General features: G+C 40.2%; 1 protein-coding gene across 8 annotated transcripts in view; it reads left to right on the top strand.

The window, feature by feature from the left end:
* The first annotated feature begins 1,930 nt into the window (after positions 1–1,930).
* The window catches only part of ADAMTS20 (ADAM metallopeptidase with thrombospondin type 1 motif 20), a 111,678-nt gene continuing 92,456 nt past the window's right edge, over positions 1,931–21,152 (top strand). For 4 of the 8 annotated variants that reach the window (XM_026117723.2, XM_026117724.2, XM_026117722.2 and 1 more), the window contains exons 1-4: positions 1,931–2,424; positions 3,090–3,436; positions 13,427–13,474; positions 16,817–16,979. In XM_026117723.2, the coding sequence (XP_025973508.2) occupies positions 2,334–2,424; positions 3,090–3,436; positions 13,427–13,474; positions 16,817–16,979 (649 nt within the window). In that variant the 5' untranslated portion in view covers positions 1,931–2,333. Of the gene's footprint in view, positions 2,425–3,089; positions 3,437–6,993; positions 7,095–13,426; positions 13,475–16,816; positions 16,980–21,152 lie in introns of those variants that run through there. The other 4 variants (XM_026117726.2, XM_026117725.2, XM_026117729.2 and 1 more) reach the window with 3 other exon arrangements.

Raw genomic sequence — 21,152 nt, 5'->3', positions numbered from 1 at the left:
AGATTCCTATTGTCTATAAAGGGAGCTTAGATACCTAGCCTACGATAGATATATGTATTGTAGGTATTTTTAATTAGATGACTGAAGCTGAAAATGTCTCCCATATTCCATGCCCACTTTTAACAGTAATTAATAATCAACTAAATGGATTCTCTATCTTGGGAAATTTTTAGCTTGAGGCTAGATTCTTTCCCTAAAGATATAGGTTTAATCACAGGTATCAAGTTTTGTAGTTTATGTACAAAATCAGACTGAGGTGATCATAGTGTATCTTTGTGGCCTTGAAATCTGCAAAATTGTTTTCTGCTGAGGATTTATGTATCTAGCACAAATAAATGTGGGCTACATCCACAGAATTTAGACATGGAAATGCTGAATGTTACAGCACCTGATATTTTTGTACAGCATCACTAGATCCCAGTCTATGGATCTACTGTCACCAAGCAGGTTTTAATTTGTTTTTTAATCAAAGAAAAATTTCAGACAAAAATGGCTTACATTGGATTTTAATTTACATATTTTAATTACTCAGCATCATTAAAAAATCCACCTTTTGTAAATAAGAAAGCTGAAATAGCATGGTTACCCATTGTAAAACCACTATAAAGCACAGACATTTTTAGTTGTGGTTGCCTAAAACACTTTTATTCTACCTACATACCATTAATAGACAAACAGAAAAAAATAGAAAAAAAAGAAGAAACACTTCCTGTAGCATCAGTGATTTCAGAAAGACATACTTAAGCAAAAAGGAGCTTTTGCAGCTAAATCTCTCTTGCAGTAGCAATATTCTCAGCAAACTTTCTGGATCAAATCTACTCTAAGAAAAGAAACTTTTGTAAAAATCTTTAATAAAACTGCTCAACATAATCACTCAAAGTTTAAAAGGTTTTAACTGAAAGAGTTCTACCTAACCTCATTATTTAGCACGGATCTATAATTAGCATGGATGGGGCTGCAGGTCTTTGAAGAGCTGTGGCAGCTGCTAGGTCCAGGCCGGCTTTGCATGAGGATGGCTAGAGGGAGCTGTGGCTGTTTCTCCTGGAGCAGACCAGGCTGACTCCCAGGAGGCCTCGGTGGGCTCAGGACTGCACTGCCTTCACCAGGCAGTCCAGCGCCTCCAGGAGCCCTTCTGGCAGCCTCACGTGGCTGGTGCAGAAGAGGCGTCCCAAGCACAAAACCCGCACCACGGGAGCGTGTGGTGCAGGGCGGCTTGGGGGACCACACTGGCACTTCCCACTCTCCGAGGGAGACCAACTGATACCGACTGCCAGAATCCGGCCTCCTTACAACCCGTTTTCAGCAAGGTTGATAATCCACAGTCTCCATGTAACGGACCCCGGGCTTCCCTGAATGCTAGCTTAAGCAGTTTTATGAAGATTTTGCCCAGGCCGAATAACCTAAGGGGGGGCCTTGGTGTTAAGGAAAAACAAGTCGAGTCTGTGCATATCCTAATGTCGGAGGTAGCTTCCTCCTTCAAAGCCACGTATGGAAAGGTCTTTGCCCTGCAGCCAACATCAAGAGGAAAGGCATCAGCAGGGTCCGTGTGGGCAATATTGAAGCTGATGGGCCAGTCCGTAACTTCGTAAAGCTGCCTTTCCCCTTCTCAGGCTGAATGCAGGGTCGCTGGGCTTTTTGATGCCCCTAAAAAACATGCTTGCCTCACAAGTCTACTCTTCCTCAAACGACACCTCTCTCCGGCTCCAGTGCCCGCTTCACAGAGCGCTGTGGGGAGAAGAGGTCGTACGTGGCCGCACGGGGCGCCGGGGCCCCTCAGGGCCACGGCCGCTGGCCGTGGGGCAGCGCCAGGGGACGCGGCGCAGCGCGCCCGCGGAGGGCCCAGCGCGGCGAGGGGCGGCGCGGGGAGGGGGCTCCCGAGCGGTAGCGGCGCGCGGCGGCTGCCCTCCGCCATTGGGCAGGTCCTGCCCGGAGGGGCGGGCCGCGCCCGGGGTCCCGCTTTGAAGTGCGGGTCCGGGGATGGCCGCAGCGTGACGGGAGCTTGGCATCCTCCTCGCCTCCCCGTCGGCGGCAGGGGGAGGCGGAGGAAGGGAAGGGCCGCCCTCGCCCACCCCGGCGGCGGAGAGCGAGCGGGGGGAGTGGATGCGAGAGGCCGGGCGGAGCGGGCGTGCGGGCAAGGGGCGGCTTCCTGCGGGGGCGGCGGGGGTGTGTGTGCGCGAGGGGAGCGGGGGCGGCAGCGGGACGGCGAGGAGGGACGCGGGCAGCATGAAGGAGCCGAGCAGTGCGCAGCCGGCCCAGACGGCTGGCGGCTGCTGAGGCAGCAGCCCGGCGGGCGGCCCGGGGGCGCTGCGGGCACGTCCGCCCCGGAGCGAGCCATGCGGGTGGCGAAGTGGCTGGCGGCTCTGCTGTGCCCCCTCTGCCTCCTCGTCACCAGGTCACGGGGAGTCCGATTCCACCCCGGACAAGGTAAACAAGCGGCAACAAAGGAGGCGGCGGCTCGGCCCCGCTGCCCGCTCCGCTGGCTCTCCGAGCGCAGCGACCGCTCGCCACGCCGCGGTGCGGGTGCCAGCCCTGCTGCGGCCGCGGCGCCCTGGACCTGGGGGCAGCCAGCCCTGCCCCTTGCCCCGGCGGCGTGGGGGGGCATTGCTTTAGCGGGCGCCTTTTCGGGAGGGGAGGGAGGGGCGGCGAGCGGGGCTGAGGGCTGCGGGGCGGCGCGGGCGGGCGGGCGGCAGCGGGTGCTCGGCGGGGAGAGCGCCCGGCGGGGCGGGGGCGCCCAGCGGCCGCGGCGCAGGGGGCGGGGCGCCATGTGGCGCCGGTGGCCGTTGGCGGGGGCGCGAGGGCGCGGGCTGCCTGAAGGGGCGGCTGTGCGGAGTGTGCCCTCGGCAGGCCCGTGTGCGGCTGGGCGTCCGGCGCCCCTGGGGTGTACCTGTGTTTCGGAGTGGGGACGCGCGGGAGAAATGTGTCTCTGGGGCAAAGGGTGCAGAAGGGAAACTTCTGGAGACCGAGTTTCTCATCCTGTCACTGGTCCCCATAGATAATGCAATGAATGCCGTGTTAGGAGCCACCTGGGTGTAAGTAAAGGTTGCTTCTGTGCTTTTGAGTAAGGCTGAGTCTCCTGCTTTCTGTTGCAGAGACCTTAGTGAAGCAGCTCTCCTCCTATGAAATAGTCACACCTGTCCGAGTGAATGAATTTGGAGAAGTTTTCCCTCACACACATCACTTCAGCAGGAGGAAAAGGAGCTTGGAGGCACCACTGGAGCCCACTGCTTTCCGAACACACTACCAGCTCAGTGCATATGGGCAGGTCTTCCAGCTCAACTTGAGTGCTGATGCAGGCTTCATTGCTGCTCAGTACACTGTGACGCATGTAGGGGCCCCGCAAAAGCAGTTCTCCCCTGATTTGCGCCACTGTTTCTACCGTGGGCATGTCAATGCACAGGAGACACACATGGCTGTCTTCAGCATCTGTGGTGGCTTGGTAAGCATGTTGGTTACTCCCTCCTGTCTCCATTCGTGTTCTTCTCCTTTCTGAAAGAAATATAGTGGGATGCCTTTGCCGCGGAGCTGAGCTGGAAATTCTCAGGCATCATTCCAAGCAGTTGGTCGTGAAATGTCTTGGCATGAGCAGTTTGCAGTTACGATGATTCTTTTTTGGCGGGATTTATGAATACTACTTTCAAAGGATCTGTTGCTGGCCTGTAATAGAATTGGTTGATGTAACTCCTGACACCCAGAGCATTGTAACAGAGAAAAAAACATGCCTCAGAAACACAGTGAGCTCTTGTTTTGATTCAATGATGCTATCAGTCAGCGTCAATTACATGTTTTTAGCCATATAGATGTTATATGGTTATGAGTGAGGAATAATGGTGCTTGAGATGATGAGAGAAGAATTAGTGCTGATACTTTTCTCTGTCCTCTTTCAGCAATGCCATAGGGATGTGTCACATTGTAATAGATGTGCAGCAGTGCTCTAATCATGTTTCTGTTAAAATGAGTGGGAAGTTTCCTACTGACTTCAGTGGAAGTGTGACTATAAGATGCTTTACTTAAGGATTGAATTGAGCAAACAAATCAAAACTCTGTGGGTATGCATTCTTTACTTGTCCATGCATAACATTTACTAATTCCACGTTTTTCAAAATAATAAAGAAGAGATAGTATCTCAGAGCTGTCTATTAAAACAGTTGTACTGTGTTGATACATTTTATAGTTTTGTGTTTAGAAACAACAAAACATGATAGCTAATGCTTTACCACATCACTGTTCTATTCAAATACTAAGGAGAAATATGAGTAAAAGCTACAATTGTTGCTACTCCAGTCTTCAATTTCAGTGCTGTGAAATGGCTGCACTCCTGATGTAGTAATTATTCCTGTGCGCTTCAGTTGAGGTTGTGGGCTTCCTTTCTTTGGTTATTTTTTATTTTTTTTTTTTTAAGCCACTCAGGAAAGTACAGGTGTGAGACTTTTATTTCTGGGAACTGAAAAAATTCCTGTGTCTTCATATTCTATTCTCTTTCTGGTAATGTATAGAAAATAACATGGAGTTGGCTAGATGCATGCAGGAGAGATTATGATGTATATTAAAGGAAGGTAATACACATAGTGTCAAGGAGAACCAGAAATAATTTGTGCTTGAGAGAGACATGTCCATCATCTACTGCTTGTTCTTGGATATGTGGTTATATGCCATCTTGTCCTCAGGTTGGCTCATAGACTTGGGTTAGTCCTTTGGAATTACCGAAGAAGCAAACATTCCAAAACATTGATTATATATGCGTCAAAGTTTTGGCAGGTATATCTTACTTTAGAAACAGCCTTCATTGGTTCTGGTATGCATTATACAAAGCTCAGTTCAAACCTAAAACAATACTAATATCCCCAGTATGTTGCAACATAACTCACGAAGTGGAAAAAAAGAAAAATCACACCTAAGAGATTCTTCATGTTGTTTCATGTTCTAGTAGATACTCATATACCATGGGATTGAGGATAGTGTAATACTCTACAGAGAATAAATGTGAGAAGTTTTAAAACCTTCTCTTTTTCATGACTTTCATTGCCTGTTTTAATTCTCTCCCCATAAACCATCACATTGCATTACTTGAAGGGACCACATGAACTGATGATTATGTCTCTGAAAAATGTGTACCTACCCCACTTAAAAGTTTTCCAAACTACCTATTATTTAGCAGTTCTAAATTCTTCAGCACCGACCCTCTTCTTCTCTGTAATAATTTGAATGTTCTGCCTCTCCTATTCTATCTCCCAGCTTCGCTTGTACATTACAGTCTGTATAAAATATTCTTTTACTCAGAAATCCTTGAACACCACCAAATCAAACTTTTGCCTTTTCTAGATGAGCCTTGTAAACTTTGGCTCTCTCCAACTGGACTTCATATCCTCCCTTGTTGCCTTTCTGAGTGCCTAGGCAGTGCCACCTACCTCCAAAGGCTTTGCTGTCTCAGTGTTTTCAGGACTTCCTCTCACTGCTCATTATACCTTGCCAAGCAGACACAGTCCTGGCGAGGGTAGGTCTTCCCCTAGCTAATGAATCTGGTGAGCTTTTGCGAAGAAGAAGCAGAGCCCTGCATGGGTGCTGATGCGCTTGGTGTGGGACGTGCCTCCAGCACCCCTGGAAGGGATTGTGTGTGGGGCGGGGGCAGTCATGGCCAGCTGGTTGCTGATATCTGCACAGAACATCCCCTAACCTCACTCAGAGCCTTTAGCTTGCTACTCCTTCCCAGTGCCATGGACTCAAAGTAAATGTTTACCCTCTTTATGTGGCTGCCAGGGGAGAACTTCTTGGAGGAGGGTGAAGAATGACATGAAGGCGGGGAGACAAAGGCCAGGTGGAGTTTTCCTGGGAGATCTTGTCCTCACTGGACACATTCTACACTCCCAGAAGAGGTTATCCTCATGCTTATGGACTATTGTTATGCCTGAAAAAGTGAAAAGATTTTTTTTCTCAAGGTTTTTAAAGTTCGATTGCTTTGTGCATTCAACAACTGTTCTTATGTACTTGCAAAAATAAGCTAGTCATTTACTGCTCTTTTATTGAATTGTACCATGCTTCATGAATAAATGCAAATATTTAAGCGACTCATGCCGAGGTAAGATTTATTGTTAGTGAAAAAAGTAGAAACTAGACAAGAAAGTAGAAACTAGACTGTAGTGATTTGGCAGCCCTTTATTATATATTTTTTAATTAAAATCCCTTCTTTTTGTAGAATCTATTTTCTCCCATGCGGAACTTGAGTTTGGTGTATGGAAAATAAAATAGAAGAGATTGATTTGAATTATTGGGTATAATTATATCCTCCAATTTTGTGTACATGAGAGAATCGCTGTAGACCAATGCTGTAAAAGTTAGGAAGGAAAAAAGGACTTGGACTTAGAAAACAAGAAACAGGAAAATTAACAAAGGAATTTTAAAAATTGCTCTGAAGATCTGCCTGAGAGTGATCTGAAGTTAAACCAGCTACTTGCATTCACTTTTTCCTGTAGGCATCTTCCCCCAGCCTCTGCTCTGGCTGCATTCACAAGCTCACTGCCACTTCCCAACTTCACTCTTTTCTTTTTGTTTGCATTCTCAGGTTGAGTGTGTTTTCCCCCTCAAGCTCTGCTTTCCTTTCACCCTCAGTTAAGTCTTTTCGTGAGTGTGCCAAGAGCATGTACACCCCAAAGTACCCATGGAGCATTGCTTAATGGCTCCTGACACCCTGTATGCACTTTTGTTGTGTTACATTTCAGAGCATGCCCTAGGTTCAGGGATGCAAATGGCAAAGGGAGGTTAGAAGGTCAGCGGGGAGTCTGTGGTAATTGCAAGGAGGGAGTCTGTAATTAGGAAAGTTTGGGATGCCGTCAAAGGCAGAAGGTCATTTGGAGTGATGGCCTGGGTGCCTAGTTGAACATCTGATCACATACAGGCATATTACATCTTTAGAGTAATTTTTAAAATTTCACACTTTATTTCACTTTATTTTCCTAAGTTCTATATCTTTTCTGCTTTTACTGCATTGGTCCATTTTAGCTTCCTACAAACATGGGAAACAAGATCTGCTGAGGATGTCACTGGCTGCATGTGGACTAAAGTGACCTCTCAAACATTATCCAGACAGCAAAATCAAAGAGGTAAAAAAATTCATTTAACTTTTGAGAACATATAATCTTTACAGGTTTATTGACAAGGAAATACAATGGATAAAGTATCGTGATATAAGGGAGTTATCACCATTAACAACTAGAAACAGTTTGCTTAGTCCCTTCAGAAGCCCAGTGTTACTTCCTTGAAGGTCAGGGAAGTGTTGAAAGACTCTGGGGACAGTTAAACTTTGTTTATGTGAGCTGGGAGAATGCCTAAATGCCAAAGGTATCTTGTGTGATTGATTGATCTTTATGTGATTCTCTTTATGAGAGAAGGAGAGGTAAGGAAGGAGGAGACACATCTCTTTGGGTGTGCAATCTCTGGTGTACAGAGCATCTTCTTATGCTCACTGATTTGCAAAAGTTAGGAGTAGGGAAGGACCTGTGAATCTCATCTTCCATGGATCTGCTAGCCGTCAGCTTTCCGCAGTCCAGGAAAACAGTACTGCTTGCTTCTAATGTAGCTTCTGGAGCGTAACAAGCTCTGCATGACAAACTGCTTGCTTCCTCAGGGGCTCAAGGTAGCCCCTTTGTAACACTCCTTTATTGCGTGTCAATCTTACTTTGTTTGGAGAGTGGTAGGAATACGGACCTAAGTGTGGATCTTCAGAATTTCCTCAGTGCAAGAGGTTGTGTTTATATTTTATTAATATGGGTCAGCGGTTCACCTTTCTGGGAGATTTCGAGAACAGTTGTATCAGCTACTATGCCTGAGTGCAGTGGTTCCTTTTCAAGAAAAGTAGGCAGTTCTGGAAGTTGTTTTATTGACCTATAATTTTAAATTGTGTTTGGTTAAAAATTTGGGCAGGGTTTAGAAATGGGTACTGGTATGGCCAGTGGAATTGTGGAACTATAGTACAGATAACAGCCTAGTGATATTTGCTCCTTTGCTTGCCTGCCCTCCCCCCTTCATTTAGTGCTGCTTAGTACTAATAACTCCAATGAGTTAAACCACAATGATTTTCCAAAGAAAGCTTTGATGATACTTGTAACTGGAACATATGCTTTAGGTAACTAAATATTTTAACTTACGGGCTGTTGCTTCTAAAAAGTTACTTTTAAAATCTGAAAAGCAGATTAGTTTTCAGTGTTCAGTTCACATTTGTAAGCCTATGAGCATCCATAAGCCACATACTATTTTTTGAAGATTTTATCTTTTTAACATAGAGATTCTGTCATAAGCTAGGGAAAAGTCATACTAAAATATCAGTGCAAGACAATCACCATTCCTGTTTCAACAAATCAAATATTACTAGTGCTGACTAACCAACTTGCTGACTCCCACTTACTAGTTCTGGTTTCACTTGTCATATAGGTATCCCAGGTGAGTCTCTAGCCCTGAATATCTGCAATACACCAGTTAAAAATTTCAGTGCTACTAATATCATCCGCTGGATTTATTTTATCCCTCACCAGCACAACTTGGTTTCAGATACAAGGATTGCTTTAGTGAGTAAAACATAAAATGTTATTGTTTTTATAGCTAAACAGAACAAAAACCGTATCGTGAAATAGGTCACACTCTAACTCCTCTACAATGAGATCTACATAAAGATTTTTGTACTTCATTGCTTCATTTGAATTTTTGTTTTGATTTATCTTTTTTTTTTGCTGCTTTCCTCCCTGACTATTTCTTCTTTTGCTATTGACTTTATTTCATTTACAGTCTTTATCTCATTTACTTTGGTCTGCTTTCCTATTAGCTTTCCCCTAATACACATTTTTAAAAGCAGGGCCAGTTTTTAAATATCTCATTTATGTGACACTTGATCTAGTGTTTTTGAACAAGAGAACATTTTTAATGACAGCAGTTGCCTGAAATCTTCCCAGTCTTGGTTTTCTGGTCACAGAATGAATGGCACAGATTTCTCATTCTTGCCATCTCATCTCTTCTGAGCTTTATTTTCCCACACATAGACACTAGAGGTCTTTTTCATGTAGGTCTGAGAGTGGACCATAGTACCTGAATTTGCTTGAATATGGCCCTATATCCCAGACTCAATTTCTGAGTGCCTTGACAAAATCACTGTTTATCACACAATCACTCAAATCATAAAAAATAGTAAGACAGCTTAAGTCCACTCTGCAGCTGTTAAAAAACAAATCCCCAATACATTTTTCACAAACTTAACATCTTTTCTTTTCCCAAAGATACCTTCGCAGATGTTATGCTTTTAAGAAGTGACTAGCACAGATCAGCAAATCTAGGCAGTAACTGTGATTTTAAACTAGGAAAATGCATGCGGTAGTGCGTTCTGAAGCTGAAGTCTCTCATAAAAAATGTTTTGCAGAAATTGTAAGGTCTGAGTATGTATGTCTCTACCTTTTTACTCGCAATGCTACCTGAATTGTCCTTCATATAGGCAAATCTGAGTCTGTTTAACAGTTTACGTGAAGGATGCTCAGCCATCTCTGGTCTGCCTCTTACCCCCATCCAGTGGCTGGTAGCCTTCTTTTCCAATAGCTGCTTGAGCACATTTTGCTTGCCACATAAATTGATCTGATGGCAGCAGCCTGTTCTTAGCTGCTGCTACGTTTCCCAGGAGATTCACAAACTCTTGTCCATCATTTTGGGTTTTTGTGGCAAAGGTAAATTTGCCCCAAAGCTGTGGGCAGGCACAGGATATTGGATTTACCTATGTATTTGTGCACATGTTCATTAAACTTCTGTGAAGTACACAGGGTGTACTGTGCATGAACACAAGAGATAGGTTGACTCAGGGGAAGAGGAGAAAGCACAGCATATGGCCTCTTGCTGTTACTAGGTGCACCTGTCTAGCTGAAATACTGTGCAAAACTGCTATTTTGGTTTAAACTTAATACCTCCAGCCCCATGTGACAGTCAACAGTTAGCCATTTTGGATCCCAGGAGACTCTGTACTCTTGGGGAATAGATGGCCTTCCCAAGTGAGATAATGTATCTACAATAGTTTCAGTTTTCATTATGTTTTAGTTGTAGCCTCATGTAGAAAATGTAAGATTATAGTAGCAAAGTCTGAGACTACAAGAGATCATACCTTCTGAATATACATATATTGAAAAAAGTACTCTAGGTGACCACTACTATGTGATTGACTAAAACAAGGTCAAAATCTAGCCAGAGCTTGTGTGTACTGTGTACTTGAATGATAACTGCCTGATGACTCATGTGAAGTTGAAAGGACCCTTTGGAGCTATTCACTTGCCAGTGAGAATGAAAGGTGGTTCTGCATGTACTTAAAACATCAAAGCTAGGAAGGTCTTTTTAAACAGAGATAAGTGGCAAATGTGAATTTGCTTGACAGTCGCTGAAAAGATTATATGATGAGGTTTCCTCCAAAGCTAAGGGTGTGATTCCTTAGGTCTGTGTTCCAGGAGGGTATTTAGCTTGATGACAGTTTATTCACATATGTGAGAAAAATCTCCATGTGTATATGCTTTTCATTTTGCCAGTTTCAATAGGTAATGCAGAGTAGCTACTTTTCCAGAATGAAAGCTGTACGTATACTTCTATGGCAAAAGCTGTTATGCATAATTTTTTAAACTTAAAATCTGGTTTATTCACTGTAAATCATATATGAAGCTAACAATAAATAAATCACCCTTTGACTGCCTCCCACCCCAATGAATCTTGTTATTCCTGTGTTCCCTGCAGGCTTTTCTACCTGCCCTCTCCAGCTATTTTTGACATTGTTATTGTAATATTCTCTCCAGTTACCTGCTATCTTCATCCTTTGTTGTTATTGTTACAAATTGTATTTAGAAACTCCTGGAATGTTGTCTTTTCTAGGTTTCAGTTAGGGTTTTTCTTGCCTAGAATAGCCCTACAGAGTGATGAGCACGATACCTGGAACCAGGTTTTCCACTTCTTGCATGAGTGTTCTTTCCCCTGTGCTATGATGCAGAGTGGAAATACTCTCTTTTTCTGTGTGTTACTCAGTAAAAGTAACTTGGCTGTTAGGGTACTGGGGTCAGTACTACGTTATCAGTATGCTTAGGTCAGGCATGTTCTAAGGACACTTAGTCTTCAGGGCTTTACGTGGAATTTAGGTTCCAATCTAGAATTATGTAATTGTATTTAACCAGTGATTAGGTGCCTAGCTTCCCAGACTAGAACACTTCTGAGCATACGTGGGTACCTTACCAATTCTGTTCAAGTTTCTAAAGGCGAGTAGTATCTGCTGATGAAATCCTGGTATCACAGAATTAATAAGGAAGTGTAAAGGTAGGCCACACAGCTCAACTTGCAATGAAAGATGTTTTTGCCATCTTTAGCGTTTTATTCCGTTTGTTTTTAAGAAGTTCAGATATGATGTGGCTTCTGATCACTTATAAAAAGGTGTTCCACCAGCTAACACTTTTTCTTGCTAGATAGATTTTTTTTTCTGTTGTTGAACAAGTGTTCATGTTATTTCTATTTTCTTATTTTTATTATATTATCTCTGGTTTGAATTAATATAATGTTAGCTTGCAACCACTACAGCTTGTCATTTTTCTAGCTGAATTATCTACTAGTAGAAATCTCTTTTCCAGATGTTGGCAGTGTATCATGATCAGACAACCCCTAATGCTTTTTTCTTCAGTGAACTAATTAGTCTATGCTTCTTAAGTCTTTCATTAGAAAACATTGTAACAGAGGAGCTGGCAGAGAAGGGTGAAGGGCTCCTCACATGATTCAGAAGAGCTTTGAATGAATACCACAGAGAGGGGAGTGAATAATACAAAAGGAAGGGGTTTTGTAATTTGCTCTGACCATGAAAGTATCCTTGATATAAACTACTTCCAAGTTTTTGAGTTTGAGTTAACAAATGATGCTGTGAGGCCATGAAACAGACTAAGGCACAGGAGTAGAGCTTACCTGGAGGGAGTCTGCCAGTTTAGAGTCATGTTTTCCAGAACTTCTGTTATTCTTTTAGGATTTTTCTGAAACCTTTCCAAATTTGCTGTTGGACGTTAGATTAGACATAAGATTAATTCCATGTTTCTGAAATCTGCTATACTTTCCTTATGTTTTCCATGTGTTCTTCGAAGTTGCTGTTACACACAAAGATGTAATTTGTATATGGGTATGGTACATACTTTAACCATAAATTATGAAATATTTATTTCTACTACTCTTGGAATAAAGCAAATACATTGATTAAGCTCTAAGCCACATTAAACCACTAAGACATACCATGTATAATGAGTAGCTGTGTTGATCCATTAAACCTTGATTTAATGTATTCAGGTGTCTTAATGCATCCAGAGTATTTTAAATCCAAGAAATAAATTATCCTTCTCATGTGGGTTTTCTCATAATTTCTTCATAGCTATGCACATGCATAGTCCTGAAGAGTGCTCTTGCTTTCTTACTTTGGACCACTTATTTATGATGTGCTGAAGAGATCTTTTAGATATACTTTTACCTCTTTATCTGAGAACAGAAATAGAACGTTTTGGGCAGATTTCTTGTTACATGATTTGAGAGGCATCTGTAGATAAGTAAATCCAGTCCATTTCTGATTTCATTTCCTACAAATACTTGGGCTCCTGTTTCAGCAGCCTGCCTCTGTACATCTGATAAGTGACTTTGGTTTATTTGATTTTTTGAAAAATTTTCTTTTTCATGTGGATCTCACAGCCCTTTCCCTTGTGTGCCTAATTCACATGAATAGCTCCATCTGTATCAGCAGAGTCTGTCACCAGTATCACTTCCATGAATGAAGTGTGAAACAGACAGAAGAGTGTAGCTGTTGACTGAATTTTTGTAGACCTATTAATAATTGTAAGGAAAATGAGGAGATAACCATGTGTGGCTAATCAAAATCCAACTTTAGTCTTCGTAAAGGAATTCAAGGATTTGTATGGGTGACTTCAAACTTGGCTTCACTTTCAGTAACTTTCATCTTTCTGAGATGCCTTCTGAAATACTGATTTCTATTCATTAATCTGAACCCAACCACATCTGTGTACTGCTGTCCCAAAAAGCTTGGATTCCTATTAGGTTAACATTGCACTACGAATTTATGCCAGTGACATTTGTGGAATAAATTGCAGTCTCTGCTTGGGTTTTAAACGACAGACACAATATACTCTTCATAAGTTAGAGGCAGGATGTTTATTTTCATCTCTTATTCTTTTGGGATTCTCATGTATAAAGAGATCTTTTCAACTAGGGTGGGGGATGTGTAAAAATATTTCATCATAGGTTACTGGTGGGAAGAGTTCCTAACCAGTAAGTAGCAACAGTTATTACTTATTTATCTATACATTGTTGATGAAGGAAGAGTTCATTAAGGAGAGAATGAAAGTTTGTGGCATTATGGATTTTGATTGACCTATCTTCTGTACCTAAACAGACAGTTGATACTGAGATACTCTACAAGGATCACTGGACCAGAGCGAGAGTAAGTGTGAAGGACCCAGCTCCATTTTTCTAAAACAGTTCAAGCAGCTGGAAGAGTGGAATCAGGTTCATCTTCTGGTTTAAGGACAATATTGTACCTTTTTTATTAATCTTTTGATTTAAAACAAAAAATACACTAAAATAATTCTGAGATTGTGGAACATAATGTAAGATTCCTCCCTTACAGCTGTCTGCCTTACTTTTTTCACTATAAGTTTTTGGTGTATTTTGTATTTCCTTTGTTCGGTGTAATGAAGGAGATTTTTTTCTGCTTTTTAGGCAAGTTCTGTAAGTGCTTATTGTAAATTAAAGGTAAACACAGTTACTGCTACTTCTTAGTATCTTTTAAAAGAGGAAGAATTGCCTGCTTTTTTTTCCTTAGATGACTTCAATGTGTCTCGTCTCCGGACAGGATTCTGGACTTCAGTTAAATGCTTGAATCAGTTCTGATTCAGATGCTTAGACTATAGAGTAGTGAAGGCTGAGCTCCAGCTGTTTCTAAGCATGGTATATCATTAGCTCAGCCTGATATACAGGGTTTGGAGCACGATTCTGATGTGCCTGATGGTCTGGTTTTGTAGTTGGCTTTTGCTGATATAAGGTTGTTTTTTTTGTCAGGAAAAGTGGTTCTCTGTTCCCAGGTGACCCTTGTTACTTCAGCTGAAAAATAACCTTCTTTGGAGGAAAGCACAGATTTTAACTGGACAGAGAAGTTGATATACAGTGTCCGTGATTTCCATTGCTAGCACTGACATAAAGGGTAGGAGTGCACATCTAGAAGAGGGGGAATGCTGGAATACCTCTTTCAGAGAACAAGCAATCTTAGATTGACTTCAGTCAGTTACGATGCCTCATGCTAATTCTTCCCGCACTGGATAGGGATGATGCATACATAAATATGGTTTGGAATTCCTAATTAGGAATTTACCACTTGTAGCCGCTCAAGACATTCTTTGGCACTTGGTTGTCTGAGTATGGGATCAGCAATCTGAGTGGGATTTTCAGTGATCAAACTCCCTTAAAAGCTGATTAGTGATTTTTTGGAGTGTGAAGTAGTAGAGAAAGGCAGCCTGATTCTTGCAGTTCACCTTTTCCAGTGGAAGTCTGATATTCTGGAAGATGAGTTTAGTTTAAAATATAGAACAAACACTCTGCTTATTTGCTCTGTGCTACTATTCATGCAGTCAGTATACTTCTGCTGAAACCCTTTCTTTGTAAAATCTGAAAGCCTGTTAATTGAGAAAAGCTATTGAAGAAATCAATCCAAAATATGTGTTCCAGCTATTAGAAGGAGAAGGGGGGGAAATAAGGTGTGTATGGGGATAAAGCGGTAGTAGTAAAGTTTTTGCTTTCTTAAAATCTAAAATAACATATTTTAAATCTCTCTGTCTAGAAATAGAATAGGTTTAGAGCATGACAGGAGAAAAAACTAATTCGCTTATTAGTGTTCACCGGTTTTATAGGGTCAGATTTATCCTATTTTGGTGGTTCGCACTTTATTCATAATTTGCATAAAAGCATTGTGAATCTTAGAAAATCTTAAAACCAACATGAATCTTAAGAATCTTAGACTCAACTCTTACTGCTTTGCCCCTGAGTGACAGGACCTCCTTGTTTCTGTCTCTCTGTCATTTTGACCAGAAGGTTGTACTTTACTTAGGACTAACTGACAAACTGTAGCATATCTGTTATAAATGAACCATAGATTTTGGAGGCCCTTTTCAGGGAGGCAGATAATATTCTCAGTGTGCTTGATCTGCAGGCCTCTACAAACCACATGCCCTGGAAATACTGGATATGAAGAGGCTGAACTGAACATATAAAAGATCCAGTGTGAAGACTACTTGCAAATAATTTAGATCTATTTGATGCTGAGAGGAAAAAACGCCTCTGACTGCAATTTCTGACAACATGTATCAGGCAAGATTATGGACAGTGTGACATATATATGCCTGAAGCCTAAAAAGCTTATAAACATAGAAAATTGACAACTGCTAGAAGGCCCCCAAATTTAAGAGGATATTATAATTCCTGTACAATATACTAGGGTAGTCTGCAGCAAATTTCAAAAGACCGCTGTAGGTTGCTGAAAAAGTCTTCCTGCTTAAACCATATCTTGCCTTTCCACTCACTCTATACTCCTAGTTTTCAAGGTTGATAGGAATACTTAATCTCTTAAAGCATATTATGTAGATTATCACTATTCCTTTACCGGTTAATGTGGCTCACCAATATGGCAAAACAGCTAATAGGATGCAAAGCACCTGCTCACTCTGAGTTCTTAATGGAGTCAAGTGAGGCATGTGCCAAAAAATTTGAAAAGCACTTTGGTAAATTCTTACATGGTTTCTCCTCCTCTTAGTAGTTGCACTAGCCTTAATCTTGGTTTATAAAACTATGTCCGCATTAGCTGCTGTCCAGTTTCCAAGCAAGGTTTGTTCCCATCCTTCCCATTGCTATCTACTCGGCTCTGTGCATCTTCTCCCTGTTTGTCTTGTGCTCTTCATAATTTTATGAAATAAGGTACTTAAGCCATAGGAAACTATGGCTGTGGTTAGAAGTGTAGAAAGAAGGAAGAGATTCCAGATTAGGTTTTCTTAATTGAATGGATTACAGGAGAAAAAAAGGAGCTTAATTTTTGAAGTTTTTCTTTGTATATGTGCTTTGGTGAGTAATCAAGTTCCTTTGGTTCCCAGTATGTAGTTACCTGTGTGTGTATGCTAGAGAGAAAAAAAAATGAAGGGGAAGAAAAACATATTTATCAAACTGTCAACTTTGGATTCCTGGAACTAGTTTCAAAGTCCTTTTGAAAAGAAAAAAAAGAACCTCAGGTTAAGACAGTTACTAATACATGGTAAAAGTGCAATTTTAGAAGAAAAAGATTTTATAAATTATATGAAGGAAAGGGAGAGGAGGCACCAACTCCATCTAGAATTCTGACAACACTCAAACCCTGAAGTACTTAATACCTTCCACTTGCCTCTTTGCATAGTTCCAATTGGTCCTGCTTGGTTATACCTAGACTCTTTTTGCTTTTGCGATCTCTTTTGTTTTATTAACCTTGTATAGAGATTACATATGATGCATTATTAATAAGTATGGTAGACTTCTTAATGAGATATTCTGGTGGGTCAAGTCTCTGGAAGTAAACTTCTCTACTTCTCTTCCTGCCTTCTTCCAGCTTCCGTCTCTCCTTCTTCTACTGAGTTTCCTGTGCCTCAAGTGCAAGTTTATTTTCAGTAATTTTAAAATATTATCATAAATAGTTTATTATACGCATGAAAATTATGTTTTATATCAGCATTTTCAGTGGACAATAAATCAGTTACCTCTTTACTTTCAGATGGGCACCTTTAAGGCACATGATGGTGAATATTTTTTAGAACCTCTGATGAAAGCAGATGGAGATGAACATGAAGATGAACATAACAAACCACATCTTATATACAGGCATGAAGAATTTAAAAGAAAGTATCAGAAATCCCATAAAGCTTGTGAAGTTTCAGGTATAGCCATACTTTAAATTTCGATGTGACTTTTTCAAGTGTCAGAGTTCTGGTATTTTAATAAAATGCAAGATGCCATTTTCCTTGCCAGTATTAGTCTCCAGATCTTTCCACTAGAACCTATGCATTTGTTTCACATAGGCTTGCTGACCTTTTCTTTTTCTACCAGTGGTGAATTCAAGTGTAGGACACAATGTGCTTGTAAAAATACATCCTGATGTTGCAAGAACTTCTATGTGGGCTTATTTTTACACCTGTCTTGTTCCATATGTAAGCCAGATCCACAGGAGCTGCTGTCGTTTATGCTTGCAAAATACAACGAATTGATTGCAAGTCTAACAGATAATACAATAGATCTGTCAGCCATAATAATGGAAGTATCTAATACTACCTATTAATGTAGATGTTTCTCATTATGCATGTTTTAATAATGTATTAATGTGGCATAGTAATAGTATGTAGTTTTATTTAAATTGAGAAAAGCAAGTGGGGGAATTTAGGAGCATAGTACTAGGATATGTCACAAGTGAATGGTTACACTTTCATAGCTTCACACTGTGTAAGTTAATCTATGCAAAATGACTTCAAAATGAGACCATGTGCAATGAATGTGACTATGAGAAGAAAAAAAAACATTATTAGTATCAGGAAGCAGAAAACACTGTGCTTTAATACATTTTTTAGCGGGCAGAAAATTTTCAGTAGTTGTTTGCATGGTTACACATGCATCTTCATAGCTGGAAAATAATATGATGTGAGAAAGACACCTGCAGTTACCTTCAAAGTGCGAAAACCAGACAAAGAAGTGGGATTAGAAAGGATTTATTTGAGATTGTAGGTGTCCATAAACTATAGTTCCAAGCATTGAGATACCATCTGTTTTGAAATATAATGATGCAGAACCCTTTGAAGACCCTGCCTGAGCAATGCACTTTTTAACCTTTACTATTATACTAGTGTCATTTTAAAAGTATTTTTCATTGTGTCTGAAACAGTTTTTTAAGCCTAGTGACATAATAAATGCCTTTCTTTTGCTTTTAATAGAAGCATGCAGGCGTCATTTACTGGGCTTCAAAGAAAACACAAATGGATGGAGATTCCCAATAGGAGAAAGCAGCTTATATTTCGTTCAGCCTGGCATTAAGAAACATCCTGTCTAATTAAAATTCTACACTTTCCATGAGATTGAAATCTGCGTTTATGCATTTTGAATGTACTTGCATTTCAGAAATGTTTATGTGAGGCTGAGTGCTTGTCTGAAGAAAAGGAATATAATAAGAAATGAAACCTTATTTCCTTCTCTTAAGGAATATCTGATCAGATGTTTGAAAATACAGATCACAAAATCCAGTTTAGTTAATGTTTTAATCTTGGACTATTCTTGGAGCACATTTTATACTCAGAAACAATATGTTCAGAATGATGCTTATCCATAGATATTAAGACCAGAAAGTGACTATTATGATCTTCTTGCATTGAATGAATTCTAATAACAGGTGTTTCTTGTTCTTTCGTTCTGTGTTGGGAAGCTGATGCTATCTGTTCATTGATTGTCATTGGAATCAAGGAGTTAGTACTTGGTTTGAAAGTCAAGTAACAGGTTTTTTTTTTTTGTGTGATGAATAATATGCACTGAACTAAGTAGAAGTCTTTCTATTCTGATTTTTTTTTCCTATGCTGTATATGAGAGAATACTATTAATATAAGCAGCCTACTATGAGGAAAAGTCTCCAAGCATTAAGAATGTGATCTTTTTCCCTTTTCATTTAGTGGAGCAGCAACAAGAGACTGAGAGCCAGGCATTACTGTCATTTCTTTGGGTGGAGCTGCAGAAATACTCATGGAGAAAAGCTTGTGTCGTTATATTTCTGTCTTTCTAAAGCAGAGATTCATCTTTAATGCTAGTCTTGGCTTACTTTTGCTCTTCAAGGAAGAATAGCATATGTCTAGCAATATCCCCTTGTGATCATGAGAGTTTCTCTTTCTTCAGTAAGTGGACTTTGACAGAGGATATGGAGAGGTTTTCTTTGTGAGAACACGTTATTTCTAAGTTGAACAGTGAATGCTTGAACAGGTTGTAATTTATAATGATAAAGACAATAGTGAGCCATGTCATCTAACTTTAAACAAAGTCAATTCCATTTTATGTGTTCAAAGAAAATTAAATTGGGATTTTTTAATTCAACTTTTCTTTGAATTCCTTATCCATTTTATTTTATCATTAATACCATTTTAAGTCTCTGTCCTACTTGTTCCTTCATATAATGTTGAAATATAAAACCTTTAATCTTTTACAGTGAGATGTTCTGTATTCTATCTGTTCTTCCTTGACAGTATTTCCTAATCTATATATATGTTACTGTATGTTTCCTTCAAAAACATTTAAAAGAATCACAGAAAACAGAATTGAAAGGAAATAAGATTGCTTACACTACCGCAGTAAGTCAAGATCAACTCTTCCTACATCATTTTTAACATCCGTTGGTCAGATCCCTGCGGAAATTCCACAGTTCCCTAGACAGTCTATCCCAGTGTTTAACTGTTAGAGCAATAAGAAGGTTTTTCCTAATACCTAAGCTAAATTTCTTTTGCAACAATTTAAACCCATTAGTTATTCTCCAAATATTCTGCAGATTAGATACATTTACTCCTTGCTGCTACCTCTTACATATTGAATCTACTCCTCTCTAGAATAAACATCCCCAATTTCCTAAATCTGTCTGTATGGGTCATGTTTCCAGATTTCTTTACATAGTTGTACTCCCCTGGATTTTTTCCAGTTCCTCTGCATTTAAAAAAAAATTGTTTCTCGAAACATAATCTTTTAGCAGAGGCATAACCTCTGCTGAATACAGTGGAATACTTCAGATGTATTGAGATAGTACATGAGTTTAATACATTTCAGTCTAAATTTTTTTTCTCTCAGCATTAAACTATTGTTGATCTGTAGTCAACTTGTGATTCACTGTAATCCCTAGATCCTTTGCTATAAAACTGCTATTTAACTTGTTACTATTCATCCCATGCATCTCCAGTTATGATTCCTACCCAATTACAGAACTTGGCAGTTGTTTTTCTTGAGTTGCAGCCTTTTTCTTTTTCCAAATCATTACCTTCTGTTTTTTCTGGATCACTCTGAATTCTGATGCTGCCTTCCAGCATGCCTGGTACTCTTCCCAGTCTCTGACATCTGTACATATAGTATACAATCAATTTAGTTTTTCAAATTGTGAATAAAAATTTTGAATAATACTGGATTCACAACAGATGACTTCTGAAATGCCACTCAGTACATCTTTTTTTAGTTTGAAATTGAACCATGATAATTACTTTTAAAATTTATTTCATAGCTAATTTTGTGCTGACTTTGTAGTAGCTGCTTTTAGACTAACATGGTCAGGAAAAATTAATTGGAAACTCTGTTACAAGCCTCACTCAAGTCAGATTAGGACATCTACTGCATAAATCCTATTTCCTTAATATAGGGGAATTAGATTAGTTTGACATGATATGTTTTTGATAGGTAGGTTAGCTATTACTTGTTCCCTTGTTGTCTTCTGATGTTTATAAATAAAATTTATTTAATTTGTTCTGATATTAAAGGAAACTTGTCTGGTCCATACATTCATGCCTTCTATAAAACTTCCATTTTAAATGCAGGTGCTGTTTCCCATTTTTCCAGTACTCTGAAATTTCAGACACCCATGAAATAATAAAGATAATATGAATATGAGATTATTTCAGCCAGTTCTCTAAGTGTGTCAGGCTCAGTCAATCTGAAAACATTTAATGTACATAGGGACTAACGTGTTCCTTCCCTATGCTAGTCCCCAAATTCTCACCTCTTTATTGTTAGTGCTAATAGTTTCTGCAATTACCATATCTGTATTTTGTGACTGACCTTCACATGATTAGTCAGCAAAGTTTAAGATGCTTGCCGTTGTCCCTTGACTGTAGTGATTCTAGCTGTATTGTGTCTTAACACTATAATAAGGACTGTTAACCTATCAAAAGTAGCTTTAAGCTTTACAACAGGGGGTCTTTCTCTGAAATATGAAATATGTAGATGTAAATCCTCTTAAGTTGAGAATGGCACTGAGTCTGGGTCTCAGGATTCTTGAATTAGTGCTGTAACCGCTAAGCTATTAGAATAAAAGGATTGAGAACCATCTC

The sequence above is a fragment of the Dromaius novaehollandiae genome, chromosome 1 (genome assembly GCF_036370855.1).
Source record: "Dromaius novaehollandiae isolate bDroNov1 chromosome 1, bDroNov1.hap1, whole genome shotgun sequence".
Lineage (NCBI taxonomy): Eukaryota > Metazoa > Chordata > Aves > Casuariiformes > Dromaiidae > Dromaius > Dromaius novaehollandiae.
Note: the sequence above shows the minus strand (reverse complement) of the source record. Positions and strands in the feature narration are given on the sequence as shown.